The sequence below is a fragment of the Acipenser ruthenus genome, chromosome 28 (genome assembly GCF_902713425.1).
Source record: "Acipenser ruthenus chromosome 28, fAciRut3.2 maternal haplotype, whole genome shotgun sequence".
In the NCBI taxonomy this organism is placed as follows: domain Eukaryota; kingdom Metazoa; phylum Chordata; class Actinopteri; order Acipenseriformes; family Acipenseridae; genus Acipenser; species Acipenser ruthenus.
The window spans coordinates 20,290,557-20,317,446 of NC_081216.1; the positions used below are offsets into that span (position 1 = coordinate 20,290,557).

Below are 26,890 nucleotides of genomic sequence, written 5' to 3' on the forward strand. Positions count from 1 at the left end.
CTTTTAGCCCACTATCTAGAATGCTAGAATGATTCTATTTGTATGTGGTCGGAAATCACATTGTACACAGTAGATACAGCTTACTTGAAATACATTTGTGGTAGGGTGGAGTTCCCCTGTTACATTATTAGTAGATGTGTAATTTGGCAGGAATAGGATTAAGGATTCAAAACCTGTACAGATATTTAAAAAAAAAATCGTATTATGCTTCTTAATTTGTTATAAGACAAAAAAAAAACTACATTACCACCTGAACTGTAATAATGATTAGAAAGTAGAAAAGTACCCGTACGTCCTGTACAGTCCAAAAACCAATGCTGCATTGTCTACTATGTGGTTGCCTGACTCACAGTGTCGGTCACGTGACTAAGTCCCATTTATCTGTAAAGAAAACAGAAACTTTTTCAGGCAGACAGAAGGAGAGCTGTGTTAAATCGCAGTTAACTAAACTCTACAAAATGGGACTAAGGGAAGAACTTTTAAAGTCTATCTGGCACGCTTTTACAGCCTTGGATGTCGACAAAAGTGGAAAAGTGTCAAAGTCACAATTAAAAGTAAGTTTACCTTTTTATTTCTTTACATTTTTTGACACATCGACCAAAGCCTTGTGTCAGGAAATGGGAGCTAAACCAAATCTGTGACACTGAATTCATAGCTTCTTGATACCTCGTGTTACTTCAATAATCAATTAATGTTTTATAGTAAAGTAATACCATACCCGCACGGTTTCGCTGAATGTAAAACAAACAAACAAACACACACACATGTATGTGTGTGTGTGTATATTTGTATATATATATATATATAAACAATTGGAATAGACCTCTAAGAAAAAGACGTGCTGTCCACTATTTGGAGCTGGACGCGTTATTTGGTTAGTCCTAATCCCGAGTATATGCTCAATGGTAAAGTTTGGCTTGGTGATGTGACGTGCTAGACCAATGTAAAATAGTACTGAACGCTTTAAGGAAATAAACTTCTGAAAGGTGAGGTGTTATGGTCATTGTTAGGGAAAAACATTCTGTTCTGTTTTCAGAGATGAAACGTCTAATAGAGTATTCCTTGGGTACATGGGTTTTAGTTTAGTATTCTAAGAGAGTGGACTAAAATATATATGTTTTACAATACCCTGTATTCGATATTTTAATTTAGGCTGTTTGTGTACGGTACTGGTTACATTGTTTTCGGTTTTGTTTTTGACTGAGTAAAATAGCTTCCGAGTACACTGGAAGTAACATTCAGCTATAAGGTCTAAGATTAAGACGTGTCAATGTTCCTTTTCCGTTATTTTCACTAGGACTGTCTGGTTTGAGTGATTCAACTGCTGCTACTTCACAGTACTCTTTACTTTTACAACTCCTTTTACAGACCTCACTGCAAAGCCTAAAAAACACGAGATTTAGAAAGCTGTGTCTTTGCCTCCCTCTGTAGTGATCTGTAAGACTGTCCCAGGGTAGATCAATATAATAAGTCTACAGAATAACATACAATTTTACAATCATTTTGTATACTGTTAGGAATCAAGTGAATTCAAATAAATGTGTTTCTCATAATGTAAAGGATTAAGGGCTACATTGGGATGTCTTATATCTTTCATTATGAGGAAGGTGTTTCATCTTGTAGCTCTGGTTGCATGGGATCTAGAATCACATAATCATGTGACTTTAGGTAAACACAGTTGCTTCCAGTTGCTGTCTCCTATGAGTATAAATGTGTGTTTGTGTGTATATATTATAATCTTTCAAAATTAAAATGCATGTTTTAATTGGTTATTAGCATTTACTAAGTGAATCATATTGTGACACAAGAAAACCTAGCTAGATGTTCAGTTTTGTCTTCCTGTTTCCCAAAGGAAAAGCACTCACATAAAATGACAATGGTATTGAACTAAAACGGCACAGGGTAAATGTCTTTTGACTCGTGCAATGTTTGACCCCATTCTTTTTCTTAAAAAGAATAATGCAACAGTTAAAACTAGGAATAAACAATTAATAAATGGTAGTACTATGCATTGGGGCAAAGGGAATAGAGTGGTGAACAATCGGGTTATACGTCAGCATATTCGTTATAAATACTGTAGCTCTGAGGTGGTTATGGTTTAAACACACAGAGACACAAAGATTTCAAGTAAAAAGTGACTAAGTTGTAGAAGCATCTGTACTGGTGCAACAGATTCATTACAGCTTTAGGCACTCGTAAAAATGATACACTGGAAAGGTCAAGCTGTACTTCTGATCTGTTTTATCAAGGGCTAATATCCAGTCAAAATGGTACTGTACACAGTCAGTCAGCATCAGGAGTATTGCTGTAGCAAACAAGGTTCCAAAAAACATTCTTCTTTTCCTGATCAACGGGGCTTTCTTTTTTGAAAAAGATGTTTAACAACCACAAAATACAGCAGTTAATCTTCTACTGTTTAGTGCTGCCCTGGGAGGGGAAGTCAGCAGTAGGAACCATTTCATTGTAAAGTTTAGTTCCTCTTATAAGTCATTGAAAAGGATATAATAATGATACAATACAGGGCTTTGTAATTGGGAATGTCAAATACAGTATACGTCACATTTATTAAATTTTATTACTTTATTACAGTTATTAACTGAACAAATCAAATTCACGGACATCCCCTGGTCCTGATGAGTTCTGATAGGAGGTTTCACTCTGATCAGTAATGGCGTTATTCTTTTTGGCAGCATATTCCATTAAGAGCTAACAAAGATGTAATTAAAATGAGCCGCCTTTTGTATTTTCAGGGTAAAGTTTTCAGTAGCTGCTCATGTTTTCTAAGAAAAAAAAAAACAGAAAGAACTGGGTGTGAATTTATGTAGTTGCATTCCTGACAGGATGGCACCAGTCTGGACCCCAGTCTCCTGTGTGTGCTTTGACTTGATAAGAGGGAGAAACATGCAGTCAAGGCTGTTTTAATGATTACTCGTTACCAACACACTTAATCACAATTCCAAAGCAGAACTATAATAAAATACGTCAAGTAGACAAACCTTACTCAAATGTCAGTGTGCTCAGGTGAAGGCACTAGCTGAAAAGCTTGTCTACTTGATGTAGGTTCTTATAGATTTGCCTGTTAAATATCAAAACAGTGCAGGTCAAAATTGATCTTACAGCAAAGACTGAATGCTGTTCTCTCAGACTGAGGTGTTTTGAAAAGTATTTGGAAAAGTTTTCATTTCCTCATCATAGTCTGAACCCCTGCTTTTAAGAGGTTTATCGTCCTGCTATCAAAACAACAGACTACCGGGGAGGGTTATATTAGGTCATCAAATAGGTCAAAACAACTAAAAGAACTTGGTTATATACTGTATATAAGAGTAAAGGATAATAAATGAATAAATAGACTCCATACCATGATGTCTGAAGGTTTAAATAGAAAAGAATAGCAGATCATTACATCATTAACTGTGTAGTAAATTATATCACAAGCACATTAATAGATTGAAATATAAATAAATATAAATGAATGTAGTTACCATGGTATCAAAAGCCTGTAAGTACTTCCACTGTTTGTTTTCAAGCACACTTTCCCTTAACAGGTATATTTAAAAAACAAAACAAAACAAAAATATATATGTATGTATGTATGTGTATGTATGTATGCTTGTGTGTGGCAACACTTCTCAGATGACAGATCATTTCCTACAGGTCTGGTGTGATCTATTTTGGTAACGCTTAATATTGCGTGGCATAAATTAATATTAAATAGATATGTAATTGCATATTAAATTAATATTTAATAAATATGCAATAGCAGGTTTCTTGCTAAATGTTAACCAAATGTCGAATGAAAATGTAATTGCACATCACATCCATATGTAATAATTTCCCATTGTTTACATGTTTTTAATTGAAAATACAGTTAATCTGACTTAATGGAAAGTGACAAGGAATAATTGAACATAAATTTCAATTGCACATCTATTAAATATTAATTTAACATTAATTTAATATGCAATTGCATATCTATTCAATATTAATTTATGCCACAGAATACAAAGCGTTGCCTTGATTTTAGCTGTAGACCAGTGGCAATCACAGGTTCTTAATGCACTGGTTACCTCACAGCTATAGGTGGGTAAATATAAAGGGGAAGGTCACGTTAAAAAGAGCCCTTTTAATTGAACCTAAAGAGAGCACTAGTTACAGCTTTAATGTGCGTGTATGAAACCAGCTACAGTACATGTTTTGTAATTGTATTTCTGTGTGGCAGGTTCTGTCTCACAATCTGTGCACTGTGTTGAATGTACCTCATGACCCGGTTGCTCTGGAAGAACACTTCAAAGACGATGACGAGGGCCCCGTCTCCAATCAAGGATACATGCCCTATCTCAATAAGTTTATACTGGATAAGGTACTGTACCTTGACTTTCCCCTCCAACTTGGGGGCACTTTTTCATTATTCGCTGCTGTTTCTTGAAATAAAAATGTAACAACTTACTAAAAAGAAACAGTTATTGTTATGATTACAGCCCTACAGACCTAAAATACACTCTACAAAAACTTCAAAGCCATCTCTTGTCCTTATTCAGATATAGACAGCTAAGTTGTTATGCAGTAAAGACCATCCCCGTGCAGCTTAAATGAACACTTGTTTTTAGTATCTGTCTACCCATACATATTGTACACTACTTGTATGATGCCATTAACAGTTAGCTCAAGCTTCTAATTCTGACAGACGCATTTTCAAAATACTCATTTATTTGATACAGATGAATTAATTATAAATGCAGTATATAGTTTTTGTATATACTAGTGTAGAAAAAGATTAAGTTGAAGTGGCTTTGTATAATCTGATATTAAATTAACATTGTGCTTAAAGATCTTTGCTGTCTTTCTTGCACTATCAGTGATCCTGCTTTTTTTTGTGTGTGTATATATATATATATATATATATATATATATATATATATATATATATATATATATATATATATATATATACAGTGCCTTGCGAAAGTATTCGGCCCCCTTGAACTTTTGCCACATTTCAGGCTTCAAACATAAAAATATGAAACTGTAATTTTTTGTGAAGAATCAACAACAAGTGGGACACAATCATGAAGTGGAACGAAATTTATTGGATATTTCAAACTTTTTTAACAAATAAAAAACTGAAAAATTGGGCGTGCAAAATTATTCAGCCCCTTTACTTTCAGTGCAGCAAACTCTCTCCAGAAGTTCAGTGAGGATCTCTGAATGATCCAATGTTGACCTAAATGACTAATGATGATAAATAGAATCCACCTGTGTGTAATCAAGTCTCCGTATAAATGCACCTGCACTGTGATAGTCTCAGAGGTCCGTTTAAAGCGCAGAGAGCATCATGAAGAACAAGGAACACACCAGACAGGTCCGAGATACTGTTGTGGAGAAGTTTAAAGCCGGATTTGGATACAAAAAGATTTCCCAAGCTTTAAACATCCCAAGGAGCACTGTGCAAGCGATAATATTGAAATGGAAGGAGTATCAGACCACTGCAAATCTACCAAGACCTGGCCGTCCCTCTAAACTTTCAGCTCATACAAGGAGAAGACTGATCAGAGATGCAGCCAAGAGGCCCATGATCACTCTGGATGAACTGCAGAGATCTACAGCTGAGGTGGGAGACTCTGTCCATAGGACAACAATCAGTCGTATACTGCACAAATCTGACCTTTATGGAAGAGTGGCAAGAAGAAAGCCATTTCTTAAAGATATCCATAAAAAGTGTTGTTTACAGTTTGCCACAAGCCACCTGGGAGACACACCAAACATGTGGAAGAAGGTGCTCTGGTCAGATGAAACCAAAATCGAACTTTTTGGCAACAATGCAAAACGTTATGTTTGGCGTAAAAGCAACACAGCTCATCACCCTGAACACACCATCCCCACTGTCAAACATGGTGGTGGCAGCATCATGGTTTGGGCCTGCTTTTCTTCAGCAGGGACAGGGAAGATGGTTAAAATTGATGGGAAGATGGATGGAGCCAAATACAGGACCATTCTGGAAGAAAACCTGATGGAGTCTGCAAAAGACCTGAGACTGGGACGGAGATTTGTCTTCCAACAAGACAATGATCCAAAACATAAAGCAAAATCTACAATGGAATGGTTCACAAATAAACATATCCAGGTGTTAGAATGGCCAAGTCAAAGTCCAGACCTGAATCCAATCGAGAATCTGTGGAAAGAACTGAAAACTGCTGTTCACAAATGCTCTCCATCCAACCTCACTGAGCTCGAGCTGTTTTGCAAGGAGGAATGGGCAAAAATTTCAGTCTCTCGATGTGCAAAACTGATAGACATACCCCAAGCGACTTACAGCTGTAATCGCAGCAAAAGGTGGCGCTACAAAGTATTAACTTAAGGGGGCTGAATAATTTTGCACGCCCAATTTTTCAGTTTTTTATTTGTTAAAAAAGTTTGAAATATCCAATAAATTTCGTTCCACTTCATGATTGTGTCCCACTTGTTGTTGATTCTTCACAAAAAATTACAGTTTCATATCTTTATATGTGGCAAAAGGTCGCAAAGTTCAAGGGGGCCGAATACTTTCGCAAGGCACTGTATATATATATAATATATGACACAATAAAAACTGGCAAAATAAGCAAGTCCTACTTTATCTTATTGCAGTTAATCATTTCTTAAATTATCTTGCCCTTCAGTTCCCACATCTCACTTAAAGAAGAGGACTTTGTGCTCTTGAAAGCAGGTGTACTTTTTAGACATACGCAGCTGATGATATTATTATTATTATTATTATTATTATTATTATTATTATTATTATTATTATTATTTATTTCTTAACAGACTCCCTTATCCAGGGCGACTTACAATTGTTACAAGATATCACATTATTTTTACATACAATTACCCCTTTATACAGTTGGGTTTTTACTGGAGCAATCTAGGTAAAGTACCTTGCTCAAGGGTTAATCACTCTGTTGTCATTTGAGAGTCAGAAAGTAACATGTTTACCAGTTCCTCTGTGATATTAATGGATGTTTTTAAAATGTTATGCATGAGTTCTTACTGTTTCTCAGACAGTCTGTTGTGAAAGAATAAGGAAGTGTTTAAAGGGTGGCGTTTGAGATCGGTGTGTTCTGCTGTGTTGCTGATTAAACCTTTTGCTGCCATAATAAATAGAACACTAGTGGGCATGTTTGAAAACATACGCTCTAGCCTTTAATTAACTGATATTTTTTAAAGGAGAGCATTCTGTGCCAGTGTTACAAAACTGAGAAACTGAAGACACTCTGAATTGTAATACTTATTTTGCTTGGTTCAAGTTTTATATTCACACAAGCTTTTCTTCTTTCAGAATATAGGAGTTAATTAAAGACTGGAATAAACCCTTTGAAAACATGTCCCTCTTGTGTTGGGCCACTGTACAAAATGACAACCTGTTGTGCATTGTCAGAATACAGTCTCTGTTAAAGCAACTGAATCACATAGGATCTAAGGCTACGTACAAACACAGGCTAAATGCGGTTGTGAGTTCACCTTTTGCTCTTAATACAGTTTGTATACACAGAAAGGTCAGTTACAAAGGGCAGCGACAACCGCACTAGTTAATCCTTTTCAGAGCAAGTATCGAGTGCGTTTATTAATACAGTTTGGGTAGTTAATGCTCACTAACTGTGTGGGTATATTACAACAGCACTAACACAACCGCAGGTGGTGCTCAGTGGATTTCTGCACAACTAATGATGTCATTGTATATCAGCGCCTGATGAGCCAAGTTGATTTTGTAATATTGATGAGCAGTAAATTCATAACAATGGTACCGGTAAGTAGTGCATACATATGATATACTTTATGTATATCATATGTATGCACTGCAGTACCATGACAGTAGATCGAAACATTTGGGCGATCTTCCGACCAGAAGACTGGTGGGAACGAATTGAGAGGTTTCTAAATGACTGGATTAAAAATGTACGTCGGAGGAGTCATATATGCGTCTTTGTCATTTACTGAGACATTTCCTGGAGTGCCAAAACACACGGTTGTTTTTTTTGATCATGTCCTGTACAGCGCTCTGAAACCACTTGTGATCTGTTGCGCTCTATACATTTTAAAATAAATATAAATAAATAAAAATAAATAAATAAATCTGCATACTGTACATGCATTTTGAAAGTTCACAATGATCTACCACAGTGCTACTTCCTGTTGTCTTGTGTGGTGTAACCCACAGGACAGGTGGCACTTGTGGTTTGATACAGCGAAGGTTTTGAGCAGTAGCTTTACTTCATTTAGTAGAAAACACAATTACAATATTAAACAGCATATAGTAATATAGAAGGAATCTAAGAACCACTGATATGAAAAAGCAGACAGCCAACACATAAATCCAAAACAAACAAATCAGGTGACCTGTGAATTAATCAATATATGTAATTGGAGATAGGGAGCCACACAATTGCACCAGAATAGAAACACATTTTATTTTAAATATCCACACATTTGATTTCAGTTTAAAAAAGAGGTGATTGTCTACCAGTCCTGGGGGACACAATTGGGGGAGGGAAGCCACCTATACATTATATTCTTCAAATAATATTGTGTTGTCCCCACACTGGAAGCTCTGCATAATCTAACCACTTTGATCATGTGGGTTACTCTGACATGCCCCCTTCATTTAAATCATAAAGCTTGCATGTACAATAGAATTATGGAGTTTATTTTTGCTGTGGAAAGGAAACTAACTGGCAGGTAGCCACAACAGGGAGTGGTACTAAAGACAGAGCTTAGTGAGCAGCCCCTGCCACTTTTAAAGGGCATTGTCTAAAAAAAAAACAAAACAAAAACCGTCAAACAATATATTTAAAAAAAGCTATAAAAGGAAAAACGTAAAAAGTAAAACTGCGCACAATTCTTCTCTTGATTTGACTTTTGTGCTTGAGAACAATCTGTCCTCTGTTCCAGTACCAGCAACATCTTCATGTTCTTGGAATGCTAACACTCTCCACCGATGTTTACTTCGGTACACAGTGCCTTCACTACAGTAGGACTGGTAAAGCTTGAGCTGTCAGCACTTCTCAGTTAAAGGCTCCTCTCATTGTAGATTGTCTTATGGGTAATTCCCCCTGAAGTACATCCCATGTTTAATACATCTGTTTATTCTGTACATTGTGTTCAATACAAAAAGAGCTGGGTGACATTGTCACTCGCCACAAACATTTAGCATATCGAGATAGGCAAGTCATATAGTAACTTTTTTTTTTCTGTGCTACTTTTTCAAAGGTTTTAAAAAGTCCTGTTTCTTGAGCCGGTCGCTTGATACAGTTTCATGTATAAACCTCCTTCCCTCATTACTCTTGTGAATGCAAATGAGTATTTATTTAGAGGAGAAAAGATCTATTTGGCCTTTAACAAGGCGGCCATTGTTCAGGCACAGAAAGAGGGAGATTGACAGCATGCTTGTGGGGGAGGGGAGGTTAGAGTCTGTGGGTAGCAGTGCGCTCAAAATTAATGATTACAAGATATCGGATTGTTATTTCACAAATAATATTGCGCTTCATTACCCAAGCTTATGAGGCAAGATTTTACTGTTCACCTAGGAAGAATTGCTAAAGTACAGATGTCCTGTATATGTGCTCTCCAGGTAAAAAAAAGACGTCAAGTGCCATTAATATACTAAATATACATTATCAGAACTCTGTGTTTTTATTGGACCTGTAAATGTCCAACACAAAACTGTCAAGGCCATATCGATCCCTTGAATGATAGCAACATAATAATAATTATCAGATAAGGGCTATCCCATTACCCCTCCAGAAGACAAAATCACTGGGAGACCTGAGCATCACAGCATCAATGGCTGTTTGATCACTCTGTCAGAAGAAATTTGGACGTGTTCCAGATGTGAAGCTAATCTCCAGGTCTTTTGCAGTATGCTGGGCAGGGGTTCCTTGGTGAATAGCTAACATCAATGGCAACAATTAGTAGTTTACTGCTTGCACAGAGCAATCCCTTCTCTTGGATCTGACTGAAGGCACTCTTTTTTAAAACAAATTAATTTATTTTTTATTTTTTACACACTATTTTCTATGTCACAATTTTTTGGTTAAAAAAAAAGACAATTTTATAAAACATATTAAACGTTTTATTAAACTTTTGTACTCCTGCAGGGATGGATACAAGATTCCTATTGTGCATCGTTTCACCCATTCCAGGTTTTACTGTGAGCTTGATTAGCCACAGTGATTACGTAACAAGCTCGGGTGTGTTTTATTAAACTCATTGTAAAACCAGGAATAGATCAAACTGTTATGCAATGGGAGTCTGATTGCCATCCCTGTCCCATATTACCTTTTTACAGTTTGTGTGCTTCATCAGTAGGCCCTATTTATTCTCCTTTCTTTGTGCTTCCCAACCATCTCTCAGGTCCAAGACAACTTTAATGGGTTGGATTTCAACAGGATGTGCTGGACACTCTGTGCCAGGAAAAACCTGACAAAAAACACTCTGTTGATCACTGATGACGATGCCTTTAAAATCTGGTGCATCTTCAACTTCCTCACAGAGGACAAATACCCGCTAACACTAGTAACAGAAGAGGTAAGCTTTATTTCACTACTTTTTAAAATTTGTATTTATCCATCATCCGTTTCTACAGAAGAATCCAATTTGGATATTGATGTTTTGCGATATATTTATTTTGCCAATGATTTAATAATTTTATTGTATGGTGACACACAGCCCTGATACAGCACCTGTATTTCTCCTTTCTGTGGTGAGGTGATACGTCATCTCGTCTGTTCGTTGTTCATTGTGTATTGTAACTACAGCACACTGATGATGGCACTAGCCGTAATGTTTGTCTGCTTGACTTGCTTTCTAATAAGCAGTACTTGTTTATTGCAGCTCTTTTTTTTGTGCTTGGTTTTAATTAATGTTTTGTTTAATAGTTGACAAACATTTGAAACAATTATTAGCTACTTGCGGTACAGAAACCCAGTAGAACACAGATAAGAAGCTAAGTTCCTCTATGTTATTAATTAACAGACTGAATTTAGACTGCATTAAAGACAACACTCTAGAACCTTTATTATGACCATTCTGTATACTGTATAAAGGATCTGATTAATTTATCACACTCCCCTCAGTAGACTATCCCTGTTGGGGTAGCACATATGGTATTGTATGAGTACCTGGCATGATTCACTAGGCCAAATGCATGCAGCACAGCCTTGACTGGCAAATAGAATGGGTTTTGGGTGTTTGACTGTTTTGGTAAAGGTTTTAGGATCAAAGAGTTTGTTCAGATAAGTTTACAGTCACATTTAATAGTTTGTTCCCCATTAAAAGCCCAGTTTAGACAATGCTGCTTAATGGTAACCTGGTTCAAACTAAGATGTAGCGCCCTAGCACTGCATGGTATTACAATGATGGAAATAAGACTCTTATTGCATCGCAATTTCACACATTTCAGGATTAAATACAAGCTTGATTAGCCACAGGGTATTGGTATCAAGCTCAGGTATTTCTTATTGGACGTCTAGTAAAACCAGGAATGGAACAAACCATTTTGTTTTATTTCCATCCCTTTTGTAGTGATTCCACACTGTTTTTCTTCCCCTAGAAAGCAAGTCTAATTTGAAGTCCCACGGTTACAATGGGTCTTTTATTTTTATACTATTGTTTTTTGTTTTTTTTTGTATGAAGTATTCCTCTATCAGCGGGAACATGCATCCGACACTAAGTGTGAAACAAGACATTTACCACTTTACTGTGCCCCACTGTTCTATTCCCAGTGATTTAATGATAGTCAGTTAAAAGCTACAGTACTCTCAAAATAGTAAATAAGCGTCTTCTTGCAACATTATGGACTCAGGATTTATAATACACCTTGGAGTTGACCCTTAGCAATCTGTGGAAAATATGTATTATATCTGTGGAAGTCATTTCAGTGTGGCTGTGTAAAGATCCTCACAAAATAAATGTTTTTGTTGTACTGTGGTACTTAGCAGATTGAGTTTACTACACGCTTCAAAAATATTAGAACAGTGTTGTATATTTCTTTACTTTGCAGTAGTTATTATACCAGATCTTTGACCAGCGCCTTTACCTTTTACAATACAGAATTAACGCTTCTGTACATTTAACATTACAAATTTCTTCCTATTGTAAAACCCCAACATTAAATCACATTGACAAAACACCAACAACCCTAAACAACCTCTCCTTTTAAACCATTAACCCTGAAGCAACATACAGATTGTTCTGAATTGATTCTCATTCGTTTTTGTTTTTTTTTTCCCATCATTTTAAACACACAGGGTAGGGCAGGACAGTTTCCATTTGAATTCACGAGATAAACAAGGTGCAAAGGCAGGGCAGATCAGCCTGCTGCAGTATCAAACTTTTCCATCACAGGGCAGTGGAAGTTGGATTTTAAGAACCCACCATTTTAATTGGTTTAATTGGTCATGGTTCTTAAGAGGGTACCTCATTTTCCTGTTTAATTTACCTCTGGAATTGTCTGTTTTCCAGTGTGGATGATAAGGGCTAATCCATTAAGCCATAATATATAATACATACTTTTCTGTTTTGCTTGATTGCCATTCTGAAAGTTGTGTCATTTTCTTGTGGTGGGGAGTTCACCCAGAAGTTCAGCCATTCCTGTAAAGACTGTAGGAGTGGTACTGTAGAATGTGAGGTTAAGAGTGTTAGTCATAGGCCTGTAGCGTGACTTTATCTCTTGAGGAATTGTACAGTATATCCCTCTTACTGTACCAAGAATTTATGGTTAACGTGATTGTGCTTTCAAGCCACTTCCTGTAGATTTGTTGTTACTCCCTTAGGGAGGCATTCATACACACACCTGAACATCTGCATGTTCATACAGTGTGACCCTTTTACAGAGTTACATGTATCGAGAGAATCGCTTATCCAATTGTGATAAAACTAATTTTGGACATTCTTGAGTATCAGAATCCACTTTTTCTCCTCCATCCAGATTGAGTACCTTCTAAAGAAGCTGACCGAGGCAATGGGTGGTATTTGGATTGAGGAAAAATTTGAAGATTATAAAATCCAATTGAACGCTAAGCAGCAATGCCTTTCTGTTTGGGAACTCATTGAACTGATCGGCACCGGACACTTCAGCAAAGGAATGGATCGACAAACGCTGTCTATGGGAATTAATGAGGTTTTTCAGGAGCTCATACTAGACGTGTTAAAACAGGTGAGTTTTCTTTCTTTCCTGTTACTAATTACACATAAAATACTGAAAGTGGGATTCATCAGTGCCTTTCCGTAAATACTGTACCGTAAATACTTAATTTAAATGACATAAAACCTACAATCTGAATTGCATATATTACAGAAGGAAAGCATGGAATTGGTTCAACCTGGGCTGTTGGTAACACACCTTGGTGATCCAGATTGATGGATTATTAAACCCTAAATAGGATTAGACCGTACCATACCCAGTAATGTTAATCTTGTTGTTTGTAGTATTAATGTTAGCTCTGGTCTCATGTCTAGCTCATAGACAATAAGTCCAGTAACATAATACTGTAATTGTCCACAATGTGAAGAAATAGGAAACTCTTCATCCACAGACCGATGGGTCTGTTGTAATGATCTAAGCAGCTGGAGCCCAGTGTTATTTCATACTTTTGTGAGTTGAAGATATTTAACAGAGAAGAATGGAGATGTTGTAATGGATGCTAGCTGCTGTACTGTGTTGAGGAATGCAAATTGGATACTGGCCTGTTTTATTTTCCTTTCACTGAAAATGGTGCAGATTGCACACTGGAGTAGAAAATAAACAAGGAAGCGGCTAGCATGCCCCATGTTGGACGTTGCCATATTAGTCCTGATTTCCTGGAAGTGGCGCTATATTACACGTGGTTAACTCAAAACCGATCATATCAGTGAAAAAGGCTAATTCGTAAATTAGGTTAGTAGCAGGTTAGTCACATTTTCAACTCCAAGGATTAGTTGTCAAACCATTTTGGTTGTGTATGTATTGCCTTAAAATAAAGCAAAGAATATTTTAAAGTTGATTTTATCCGATATTCCTGGCACAGATATCCCTAAAAACACGGTGCAGTAAACCTGCATTTGTGATTTGCAGGCTTGATGATAATCTTCCTGAAGGAGTGTCTTTTAATTCCCCATTCTGAAAGGGCTGCAAAGGGAATCCCAGTACATTTCAGGGTTCCCTGAGGTGGGGGAGGTCCTGCCCTGGAGGGTAAACATAATTAAATACAGTTCTTAAGGTTTTTGATGCAACTGCCCCAATGAAACCAGTGGTGGGAAACTTTTAATATAACTTTCTTGCATGTTTTATAGTTCAGGTGGTTGTAAAAATAATAGTCCATGACCTTATTTCCTTCACTCACAATGTAGGGCTTGGCCTCAGTTGGTTATTCTCTTCTGCAACATCCTTACATTTATTATTCTTTATACAGTATTACTATTGTTAATGCTCAAAATTAACTGTCGTTCATGGAGTTTTTAAATAAAAAAGGTTAATTAAGTTTTATTTTTTGAACATGTTAAATCTTGTATTATGTAGCCTGTCTGTCTATCGCAAAATACAGTAAGATCATAATATGATAGTGTTAACATGAAATGATCAGGTAGCATAGAGCAAAGGAGATAATTGTAGTTTAAGACGTACGTTTTTTGTTAGCAGCCTTTTCAAAATAAAAGCTTTATAATGTGTCTTTTTTTTTATATACCATTTTTCAACAGGGTTATATGATGAAAAAAGGCCACAGAAGGAAAAACTGGACAGAACGCTGGTTTGTGCTGAAGCCTAATGTTCTTTCATACTTTGTGAATGAGAATTTAACAGAGAAGAAAGGACATGTCATGCTGGACGGTAGTTGCTGTGTGGAGGTATGAAGCTCAAACACAGATGAAATGCTAACAGTGTTCATAGCTATGTAGTCCTTTGTTGCCAGTTCTATTTCCCTTTCATTAAAGTGATACAGATTGCACACTGGAGTAAAAAGCATTGACTAACAGGGCCATCTGTCTACCATGTGAACAGCTAGCATTTCCCATGGTGCATTTCCCATTTCACCTGGGCATACTTCAGTGTATTTACCACTAAGCAGGCGTGATATTCCTTATAAAATGTATATTTATAGAAAACAATATAGGAACAAAAGTTAATTTGTCATTTATTCCTGGGCGAGTCCCACCCTCAGTCCATCCATTTCCTTTGCCATTGTTCATATTTCATTGGTCCAGCAATAGGAAGCTGATTGTAAATAAATGCAAAATCCTATTTTTGTTGCAGTCTTTACCGGACAAAGAGGGAAAGAAATGCCTTTTTCTAATAAAGTGCTCCGGTAAAAGTTTTGAGATCAGTGCCTCAGATAAAAAGAAGAAACAGGAATGGATTCAAGGTAGGTGTGATGGATACAGTAGTAACACGAATTCAAGATCAACCTTATTGCTTCTCTCAAGAATGAATCATTGATATGAATAAATAATGCAGTTAGTGTCCAAATGCTCATGCAGATTTTATGGGGTCTGTTACAGGGTTGTTTTTGTTTTGTTTTTTGGTCTGTGTTGGTATAATGGACTAAGACTTGCTTGATGTTTTGATGATTCAAGACCACATTTCTTATATTTGTTTAATTCTGTTACCATTATATTAGTAGTAAACTAACCACGTGTGAAATTATGCATGGCATTTTTTTTCAGTTAGATTGGGGAAGTATGAATGGTCCATTCCACATTACGTGTGTTACATTCAGGACTGGAAATCACTCCTTATGAGTTTTCCACATTTTTAATTTTCCTTTCGGAAAATTTTGGCTATATAACTTAAATATTTGTTACACCAAGTTTTCAGCCTACATTACAATGCAGGAGGGTGTGCTCCAAACTGGAACACACGTAACGTGGAGTACGATACTGGACTATCTTTAAGGACCATAGAAAGGGACTGTGAACTTTTATACACTTGGCACAGACTTTAGAGAAGAGAAAACGATGGAGTTTTAGGTCTGGTGGCCAACACTCCCAAGCTGAGAATGCTTTGAGCCACCACAATGAAGGTCACCTTGCACGGGGTTCCTGTGTTTTTTCCCCAAAGCTGTTCAGACCGCTGTCAACCTGCTGAAACAAGGCCTCCCAGCTCCTCACAAGGAAGCGCGTCAGAAACGGAAAGAGCTACGTCAGAAACTGCAGGCAGAGCAGGAGGCGCTGGAGCAGAGGATGAAGGAGCTGCAGACCGCCAACGAGAGCAAGCAGCAGGAGCTGGAGACCATGAGGAAGGTAAAGACCACCTTTAAGATGCACTGTGTAACCTGTGTTTTAGGGAATACCTTTTCTAAAAGTGTACAATAAGGGACATTCTCTTATTCAGTAATAACAAGAACAAGTCCCTCAACTATTTTATTGTTTGAACCCTTTCAGTGCTGAATTATTTTTGTCCAGCTGAAGAAGGAACTCCTTTATTATTGAGAATACAAGGACACCAATTATACAGTGCATCTCATTTTCAGAGACATCTACCAGCATTAAAAATGATAGATTCATCTTAAATGAGGATACACTGATCACAACAAAACATGCATGCATTGTCCAACACAAATATTTCCATGTATTAAGACCCAAGGGCAAAGCTACATGAGGGCAGCAGTAACTCTTGGTTTAAGTAACAAGGACCATTATTGTTCAGTTAACTGCAAACAAAGCCCATGCAATGCTACAGTCATCTGTTGTGTTGTAAAACCCATCCCCAAACTATTGTACACTGAACAATGGTGTGCTTTAAAAATCACAAAACAGCATGCCTTTCCTTAAAACACAACCAGGAAGCATCTGCCAGCATGCATTTCAACTGATGGCTCGAATCGCAGAATATATCTAATAAAACGGATTAGTTAGGAAAATGTATATCTTTTCTAGACACTGCTGTTTAGTATTTCTGTAAGTTAAATAAAAGAAAGTATAAATAAATGGCACAGTCATTTTAGATTATTTTCTCAGTCAAATGCCACAGTCCATTGAGTATTGTGTTTTTTTATTTTTATTTTTTATTATTTCAGCTACAGTCTTCAAAACTGGGTGTTGTAACTGATAACGTATATAAAGTAAGCCCACAGGTGCCCTTACCAGTGAGGTATATTTTGTGGGTCAATATAACGTACTAGACAACCATCCAGATTAAAACAAGTAGACTCCAAATGTAGTGTAATAGTAATTTAAAAGTTTGATACAGAGTCTTATTTTTTATTGAGCAAATAAAAACTTGGATTCCTTTTATCAGTTTCAGTTCCTCTGCAGATGCGCTGCATGTAACACTAAAAAAGTACTCCCTTCTTGTGCTGCATGGTAGAGCATACTATAGTTTTGAGCACCCACACACACACAGACACAACCTTTTATGGATCCCGAGAAAAAAAAAAAAAATCTACAGATATTTCTGCTTTTTGTTTAACTGGACATTTTTGGAACATCAATATGAAGAAAAAGAGTCTTGTCATAAATCTGATGGTGTATACAGTAATGTATTGATTGGAATGTCAGACCAAAGCAGACAATCAGAATAAACATTTCACACTTGTCATAAAGTCCTGTAATCCTAGAGCGTTCACTCTTATACTCTATACCAGTGAAAGAGCTTTTGTTACAGAAAGCAGGTGTTAGTTTTATAACACGCCCCTTGACCTGTGGAGCCTTGTTGATGTGTAAGATGTTGCGTATCGGTGCGATTCACTGCTTTCCAGTGCTTGTTGTACATACTTTGCATGGGATGAATTCCAGATAAATAGCTGGAATTTCTCAAGCACCTCATGACCTAATGTAACATTGTTACAATATACAGTGCTCTTAAAAAAAAAAAAAAAAAAAAAAACTTGTGTTTTTTCTTCATTTTTGATATTGCAGTGATTCAGTCACATATCATCAACATTTTTATTAGTTTTTCTAAATGTGTTAAATGTCACGTTTTCAAGACTGCTGCAGTGATGACGTAGCTATAATTGTGTATTTATCCAAAAAAAAGGGAAGTTGCTTGCCTCATTTGCATTTCTATCTACCCACATGTATAAAAAGATAAAAGTGTTTGTGTAGCTTGATGGTCATGAGTTTTTAAAAATAGCCATGGGATTTGTAGCATCAGTCTATTTAAGAAAATTAATCTTTCAGTACTGTGCTAATCAAGCATGCAACTGCCCTTTTAAGAACTAAACTCGTTTAACCTGCAGTGCATGAAATCCTAATTGACATTTCATTTCAGGCTTTGGTTGTATATGTCAGTCGATGTGAGTTGAGGTTGTGTCCATTAGCTTTATCAATAAACATGAAAATGGTTTCTTGATAAGAAAAAATAGTTGACTTGATAACAGTACAACAGTAAGAAAGCAGGTTAGTGATCAGGACTAGAGCAGATGATTCTATCATTCTAAAAGAATTGATAAATCTTTACAAACTGTTTAAAAAACACGAGCAACAACAACTTCCCTTTTGTTGTGCTTTGTGGTGCTGTAAAAAAAAAAAAAAAAGAAGTTTCTGTGGCAACTGTGTCAGAGGGAAGTGGGATCAGGCTGACCTGTTTGCTGGAGAGACAGTTTCATTGATGTCATTCTGTACTGCCGTTCTGCTTTATAGAAACTGCAAGAAGATGAAGCCAGCGCTGCCGAGGAAGCGAGGAGGCGGCAGCAGACACAGACAGAGCTGCACGACCGCTACAGGACTGACCTGGAGAGGGAGAAAATGGTACCTGAAACACTGCACAGCTTGCTTTTATTATTAAATGAGAAACCAATTATTTAACATGCTGCACATACATTTGCACTGTCAGTTCTATTGTTAAACGCTTGCTTTAACATAAAGCTGTGTTTGGTGGGTATTCATATATCTCATGGTTCTAGGATTTCTTTAGGCTGTATGGAGGCAGTATAGAAAGGTGTTGCCCATTGTGGGCAGTCATAAGCTACTTTAAGCAAAATGCATTTGTGCCCTGTCTGTTGCAATAGAACCATGACATTACTATCTATCAAATGTTTTTCTTTTAAACCAAATCTAAAACAATAAAACAAATCACTGATTTATTTTTTTTTTGATAATGATTAAAAAGGAAATAAAGGAGTTTTCAGTGTAAAAAAATAATATACAGTATTGGCATTATAGTTCTTCTGTTAGAATTGAAATTCTTTAATCCTAATGGGGGGGCTCTCCACAATGGGTAAGGCTGTACTAAGCATTATGTGCAGCAGTTGTTTCAAATCAGACCAGAGATACCTACGACAATTCTCTCCAGGAAGAATTTACTTTTTGCTAAGGGCATATTGTCTGCTCCCTAGTGCAAAATTCAACACACTGCTCTTAATATCCATTGAACAGATTGCTTTCTTTTTCCTCATTGACCTTTCGAGTCAATATTGTACTTCCTTATCAGGCTAATGCAGTTACAACCAATAGGCTTCATAATTGCCTATTGGTTGTGTGTAAACAACTATATAAAAAAAAGTGACGGCAATAGTGCAAAGGTGTATTGAATCCAGAAGTTGTTTTGAGTGCATTCAGGCACTTTTTATTTAAATTTGTTCTTTTATATAAAGAAGTCTGTAATGTTATAAAACTATTAGGAAATAACTTGTAACCAATTGAGAATGACGTTTTTATGGCAATTATTTCTTTAAACTTACGATGTAGATGAATAACAAATAGTTTTTAAAAGGCGGGCAGAAGGACATTCCCTGGAAAAGAGGAACAGTGAACAAAATGAACGAATACTGATGTAGCTGGGCTTGACTCGGTGTTCAGCGTTGGTTTATTTGTCAGTTTGGGGTGCAGCAGTGCAGGTTGCCACACGCGCTCCCCTGGTTTAACGAGCCGCTGTGCTGTGTTGTCAGGTGAGACAACAGATGGAGGAGGAGGTTGCTCAGAAGTCCTCCGAGTTGGAGCAGTACCTGCAGAGAGTGCGTGAGCTGGAAGACATGTACCGCAGGCTGGAGGAGTCCCTGGAGGATGAGAGGCAGGCTCGGCAGGACGAGGAGACTGTCCGCAAGCTGCAGGCCAGGTGAGCCCAGTGAGGGGCCAGCACAGCACAGCATCAAACAGCATAGCTGACAGGACCTCTCGGTTTATCCAGTTACCACCTGAGCTCAATTAGATTTTAGACATAACTTCAAGGTGCTCAGTAAATAAAGGTAAAACTACAAGGAATAAGTCAAATAAACAACATTTTTTGGTGCGTCATTCAGTTGTGCCGTTTTATAGGAATACTGCTGTGTTTATTTGTAAGCTAGTGAATTACGAATAACCATTTGTGTGCTCAGTATTCTGTTTGCTGCTTCAATTGCTTGTCAGTTAATATTCTACATTGAAGGAACATTATTAAAGCTGTCAAGTATAAAGAGAGGAGATGTGACAGTAACACACTTGATCTCCCCGTACCTTTTGTTCCTGTTTTTTCTCAATCCCCCCAAAAAAGTTTGAAATGTTTGAAAATGGTGTCCAGATTATTGCAAAGCATTGCAATTCTGCAGTTCTGCTAAGCAAAGGATGTGTGAATTTCAAATGCTTTCCATTTGTTTTCTGGACACGCACAAGTATTCGCAGCTCAGTGGTGGAATTTCCCCAGGATCACACCTGGCACTGCAAAGCCTGGTTCCTGTTTTTAGTCAGAAAATGTTTTTCCAAGAACATGTGCCTCAGGAAACCCTCTCCTCATACACCCCACAGTAGATAGAGGAAGCTGTGGTATACTGGTGAAGCTACATGTTAGTTTTGAATTGCATTGACAAAAGCAGACCCATTATGATTTAGATATTTTCAGCATAATAAATGACCCTGCTAGCATTCATTATTGTACAGTTGTATATTGCATTAAAATGTAGTCCCTTTTTATAGGGTGGTTTTAACACATTAGTCAATAGACACACATCTTCTAATAGACTATAATCTGCTGACACATGCCTGCAATTAAAACTGGGGGGTGCTGTTGATAGACACTTTCTAATAGTCCTTAAGCTACCGACATGAACCTCCTGGTAGGTATTAACACACACCTTCCCATAGTTAGGAAAGTGCCATAAGAGTGCATGACATGCGCGTGCCAATTATCTCACAATATAGAGAAACACAGGCACACAGGATTGTATCATTTCAGCTAGCTCTCCCTATATATTACTGGTTATAATATATAGCCTACTGATTTTGTGTTGCTGTAGTCCACCGATTTGATTGTCCACGTGATGCGGATCATTTGTAAGTGGTTTCTTTCTCTGTTTCACAGGCTGCTGGAAGAAGAGGCGACTAAGCGAGCAGAGTTAGAGCATTTACACTTACAGCAACAGAAAGCCATTTCTAGGACCGAAGCCGAGAAGCAGGAACTGGAGCAACAGCGCATTGTGAAGGAACAGGCACTGCAGGCAGCCATGCTGCAACTGGGCCAACTTGAGAGTGAGCGCAAAGAAGCGCTGGAGCAGTACGAGGTGAGAGTGACACACACATGCATACCGCTTTACTGAACCCTATGTGACATCTTAACATATTTGACTCGAATGTATATGGAACATTCATCAAACATGACATTTTTTTAGTCTTACAACCAGAAGGCGGACTTGTTAATTTAGTTCAGTTTATTCACTTTGTGCCTGAATGGGTACATCTCAATAGTCTCTAATACAAAGAGAGAAGTTATGTTTGTGAATTGTGGAATGTGGTCTAGGAACTCCATAAACTTGAAGTTACAAAACTAGGATTTAAGGTGTGTTTAAGTTAGCAAGGTGACATGTTGCCTACCTCTTCCAGCAATAGTTTTGGTAATCTAGCTGTTGCAATACAGTAGCCTTTATGATTGTGCAGCTGTTTTGACTGTTGCTCTTGTGAAAGGGGTTTCGCCCCCTCCTCCAAGGTGTCTGTTAATACAGTGCTGTGGAGTCACTCCTGCCTCCCTGGAGTGTGGGGACCCCTGATCACAGCAGAGCATAGAGGACTGGAGTGAACCACTGCTACTTTAAACATCAGCCATGGTGTCTAACCATTAATGCTCAACAAGGTGTGGTAGAAGACAAAGAGCACACAAGAGAGTATGTTGACAATGCATACATAGTATTAGGTATGGAAAAAGCACTGTAAAATGTCCTGCATCAGCTCAGTCTGCTATGGATTCCTGTGATCAGTGGGCTGGAAAGGGGGGAAGGGAGCAGTCATGCTGTGTTGAATGTTCAGCAGGAGATTCCAGACACTTGAAGCTCGGCTTCCATATCAGCATGCCCGTAAAAGCAGCTTGTGTTTTTTAAACACCAAAGGTGTCCAAATTGGAGGCATTCCGGTGCTTTTATAACAAAACAAATAAAATAACATTCACACAAGTTTAAAAAAAAAAAAAAAAAAAAAAAGGTGAGCAACACACTAGTAAATTACAGTGTGAAAGCGCACACATGTGCAGTTCCTGCATGTGTTTTCCTTTCCATTTTGTCAGTTCTGATGGGATCTATTTTATGGCGTCTTGTTATGCCTTCTCTTCACTCTCCTTCCTCCCGTGCTCGCGCCTTCTCTGCCCTCGTCCCCCTGTGTTGGAACCAGCTACTGGTTATACTCAGGACTGTTCAGTCTTTTGCTGCTTTCTGCCATTTGTAAATTCCTATTTATGTATCTTTTTGTATTTTTTCCTTTTATATTTATTTTGTATATATTGCATATATGTGTTTGCTTTGCAATTTATTGCGTGTAATTTTGTTTAATTTCCTATAAGATGCTTTGGATAAAGGCGTCTGCTAAATAATAATAATAATAATAATAATAATAATAATAATAATATCTATTTACATAAGGACAGATGGCTAAATGTGTTGAAACAGCTCCACCTGCTGGTTGTGTTTAGTATTAATAGACTTTGTAAATTTTCAAAATAATTTGTATTGAGATTGAATAAAGCATTATCCAGTGCACCAAAGAATATAAAGCATCCTTAACTGGAATTGTAAACTGGTTAACTGTTTTAATAATAACATTCATGTATTGCTTTAAAAAAAGGTTACAGTTTTAGTGTGTACTGTGTCCTTTCAGTATACAACAGCTAATGCTTGGATTTGTGTGTGTGTGTGTGTGTGTGTGACAGGAGGTTATGAAGAAGCTGGAGAATGCAGCTAATAAGACCAGAAGCTGGAAGGACAAAGTAGCTCAACATGAAGGGTTAATACGCTTGATTCAGCCAGGTAAGGGATATATTAATACCAAATACAGTGTATGTATGTATGTGTGTGTATCTCAGTGGTCTTAAGCAGAATTTAAGGAGAAATGACTGTAATAATAACCTGTTTATGTATCTCATTAACATAGATATGTCATAATTCAAGTATTATAGTAACTCATTATTATTTAATTGGAGAATAAAGTGTTTGGTGGAAGATTAAAATATAGTTTTGTATGCATTAAACTTTTTGATTATTTAAAAAAAAAAAAAAATTAATAAATCAGTCGGGTGTATGAAGCTTCATTTAAATAAAAAGCAGCCTTTAAAAAGCCATGGCATCTCCTTTTAAACCCCAGGGCAGGTGCAGCCTTTTTGCCTGTATCTCCTTTGCTCCTCCCCCCCCCCCCCCTGCAATGGTGACCAAATCATACTGTGTCATATTTTATTTTTTTTAGTATCTTTCCTAATAAAAATGAATTGCGGTCATTTTTTATTTTTCAGGTTCAAAAGGTCCACAATTGATCACTAACTGGGGAGCAGCAGCATTTACTGAGGCAGAACTGAACCTGAGAGAGAAAAGCTGGCAAGAGAAAAAAAGCAATGTGACCGAGTAGTAGAGCTGGCTGACGAAACCAGCGCTTTGAGCATTCCAGAAGCGTCGTAGAGGTTCTAGAACAGCGGTCCTCACAGTTTTGACCACGGGCACACTAGTATTTGTCAGGTCGAGGATATTGTCGTGAATACAGAATGTGTAATAAAAGGGCATTTTAATACTGATTTATAAAAAAAGAACAAAAGCAGAGTACTACATTGAAATATGTTCAGTTCTCCATCCAATCCATTTATTATTGCAGTATTTTAGATTATGCCACAGGAATAATGTTGAGCAGCTTTGAGGGTCACTGTTCTAGAAGCTTTACAGGATAAAGCTTTCAGCTCCTGGTAAAGAACCATTTCACTGAGCAGTATCAAGGGAATATGAAGTAGATTGCTAGTTTCTTGGTAATTAAATACATCCACAGATGTACCTAGCCTGTTACTGTTCTAGAAATTTATATTTCTGTTCCTTTTTCTGAATGCTTGTATCTGTCTTTGTGTGAAAGTGTGTACCATTTAAATTTTTGCTATATGTCCTTGCTTTTCTCGATTTTCATCTATAATTTTTTTTTATCATTTGAAGGTAGTATAGTTGTTCAATTTTGTTTTCTAAACATTCATTTTTTTATTATTATTTTATAATCCAGCAGTTGCTTGCTGTACTGATTTTAGTCTTGTTTTAAACTCCTATCTTCTGTCAAAGTATTGAAAGAAAAAGCAAAGTGTTTTAAGTATATGGGGATCCATTGAATGTCACTTGCTTCAGGTAGTTTACAAACTTCCTTAAGGATTTAATAGTTAGTGTAATCTTTCTTTAAAACAATAATATTTATTGTTGTACATCAGAACTAGGCTTGCTACTATTCGATTTTTAGTTTTTTGCCAAATAGATAATTAATATCGATGTTTATTTAGAAAGGATGTACTGTTTTTTCTATATTTTATCCATTGAAGCAGAGATTGGGTGAAATCGATGTTTACACTTTAAAAAAAAAAAAAAAAACTTTTTCTGCCATTGAGAAACGTCTCATTTAGCGAAACCCCTTTATCATATTCAACATGCAACAAAACCATGGTTACCAACATTCTAATTGAAATAACGTTTGGTCACAGCAGAGCTATGCCTTGCATAGATATAGATCCTGCAAACATTTAAAAATGGTCTCAAATAAAACGTAGTAAACTCAGCATATAAAAGTGTATTACACAGACATTTATAGCATAAATTTACGAGTAAAAATAATATGCACAGAACAAAACATTAGATAGATGAACAGAACTAATTTGCACTTATCATTCAGAGTCTGAGCTCCCCCTCTCCTGCTTCAGCACAGCCAGACTCAGAGTCACTGGAATGCAAGGCAGACGGGCCCGCTTCATCCCGCCGCGGAGACTTCAGCCATCGGTCAGGGTCTTGTGCACAATATTCATTAAGTGTTTTCCTCTTGCGCCCTATTTTAAAATCAAACTAGTAACTGTCACCGTATACCTATAGCAAATGCCTACCTACACCTTAACCTGCTAATTTCAAAGTAGCCGCTTTGAATGACAGGCGCTGTAGCTAGCAAATGAAAGTGCACCGTCGGTGCAGGTCTTGATGATTGACAGTCATTTAAGCGAATGAGAGCATTGTAGCGCTGCTTCAGTCAACGAGATCTGTCAGGACGGTAAAATGACAGTGAAACTACAGTACTACAGACCACTGAGGTGATTGACAGCGACCCCTAGCCATTCAGAGCGGAAAGGAGACGGGACAGACAGTAAGTATAAAAACTACACAAACGGGATGATTTCTAAATGATTATTTTTGGTAAGAAAATAAAAAAATAGCGAGTGGTTTTATAGACATTTATCCTATATAATTTCAGTCGAACTCATATTTTTGGGGGAATTCAATGTTTTAAAGAGCTTTACCGGTTTAATATCGAAAAGTAGCAAGCCTAATCATAACATTGTTTTTAAACAAGGCTTTTATTTGTGCAAGTTCCATGTCATCTCATTTATATATCATGTGTTACTAAGTAATAATTGTGAACAAGTAGAATGACACATGTCTTGCATGTCCTAATATATTTAATATTAACCAAAAGATCGATAGGCAGCTTATTACTGGAAAAAACAATCCTTGCTTTCTTGTGCCTTTTGAAATCACAGCTAAGATTGGAAACCGATAATGTTTTTATAAAATGAAATCAATAAAATAAAGGTTTTTTAGATTCAAACCCTATTACTGTAGTTTATATTTGACCTCTCTTTCAAGACTGATTTCTGAAAGCATTTAATGTCATTGAAGGATTGGTTTTGAAGAGTGCACAGTAAAATAGTACAGGTTTCCATTAAACTTTTGTATGCCTCATACAATATGTGTTTTCTTTGGAGACGAGTGTAATTTCTATATAATTTTAAAGAATACATAATAAGAAGAATAACTTTAATTAACCACATGTTCATGTATTTGATTCTACATATTCCTAAATATAAGATGGCACAGTGAACAGGGTTGAGAATATAGACTGGTCCTTTCGGTGTGCCATGCGCCATGTTATTGACAGTTTTGTCTTTGCATTTGGTACATCACTAAAGAAGAGTACAGCTATCAGTCCGTGGTCTAGTTTCTCAATACAGTCATTTCACCAGGGCCGAGGCTAGTTCCCATAAGAGGAGAGGACCTTGGGGAGCGACGAGGGTGTGGGTTAAATTGCCGGGACTGCTGTGATTGGATACATTTGCTCGTATTTTGGAATCATTTTAAAATCCTGGGCTTGTGGTTTAAAACCCGTAGGTGGACCAAAGAGAAGGGCAGTGTTGTCTCGGAGTTGATTATATTAAGTCGGTGGGGTGGGGTGGGGTATGTTTAAAATAACATTGATCGCTGGTATTACAGTAGCCCCACCCCTAGGTCCTTTATGGGCACACTAGTAATCATTTGACAAGTAAATAACGGAACACTAGGGATATATATATATATATATATATATATATATATATATATATATATATATATATATATATATATATATATATATATATATATATATATATATATAGAATAACTTCAATATTTGAGAAACAGGAAAAAAGCTAAGGGGGCTGTTTTAAAAAGAAAGTATCCGTTGCCAAACGATATGCAAATTGGCAGCGCCATACACATCTTTGAACTGAAGTTTGAGA

General features: G+C 36.9%; 1 protein-coding gene across 2 annotated transcripts; it reads left to right on the forward strand.

The window, feature by feature from the left end:
• The first annotated feature begins 340 nt into the window (after nucleotides 1–340).
• LOC117434545 (switch-associated protein 70-like) lies at nucleotides 341–25,941 on the forward strand. 2 transcript variants are annotated; one of them, XM_034057104.3, is made up of 12 exons: nucleotides 343–554; nucleotides 4,220–4,360; nucleotides 10,384–10,557; nucleotides 12,959–13,186; nucleotides 14,707–14,853; nucleotides 15,260–15,368; nucleotides 16,064–16,245; nucleotides 18,586–18,693; nucleotides 19,833–19,999; nucleotides 21,218–21,416; nucleotides 23,048–23,144; nucleotides 23,624–25,941. In XM_034057104.3, the coding sequence occupies exons 1-12, from the start codon at nucleotides 459–461 to the stop codon at nucleotides 23,734–23,736; spliced, it is 1,761 nt and encodes a 586-aa protein (XP_033912995.1). In that variant the 5' UTR covers nucleotides 343–458; the 3' UTR covers nucleotides 23,737–25,941. The 2 variants fall into 2 exon arrangements, with proteins under 2 accessions (XP_058859101.1, XP_033912995.1); XM_059003118.1 differs by lacking the exon at nucleotides 4,220–4,360 and having other exon boundaries at nucleotides 341–554.
• Nucleotides 25,942–26,890: the final 949 nt, after the last annotated feature.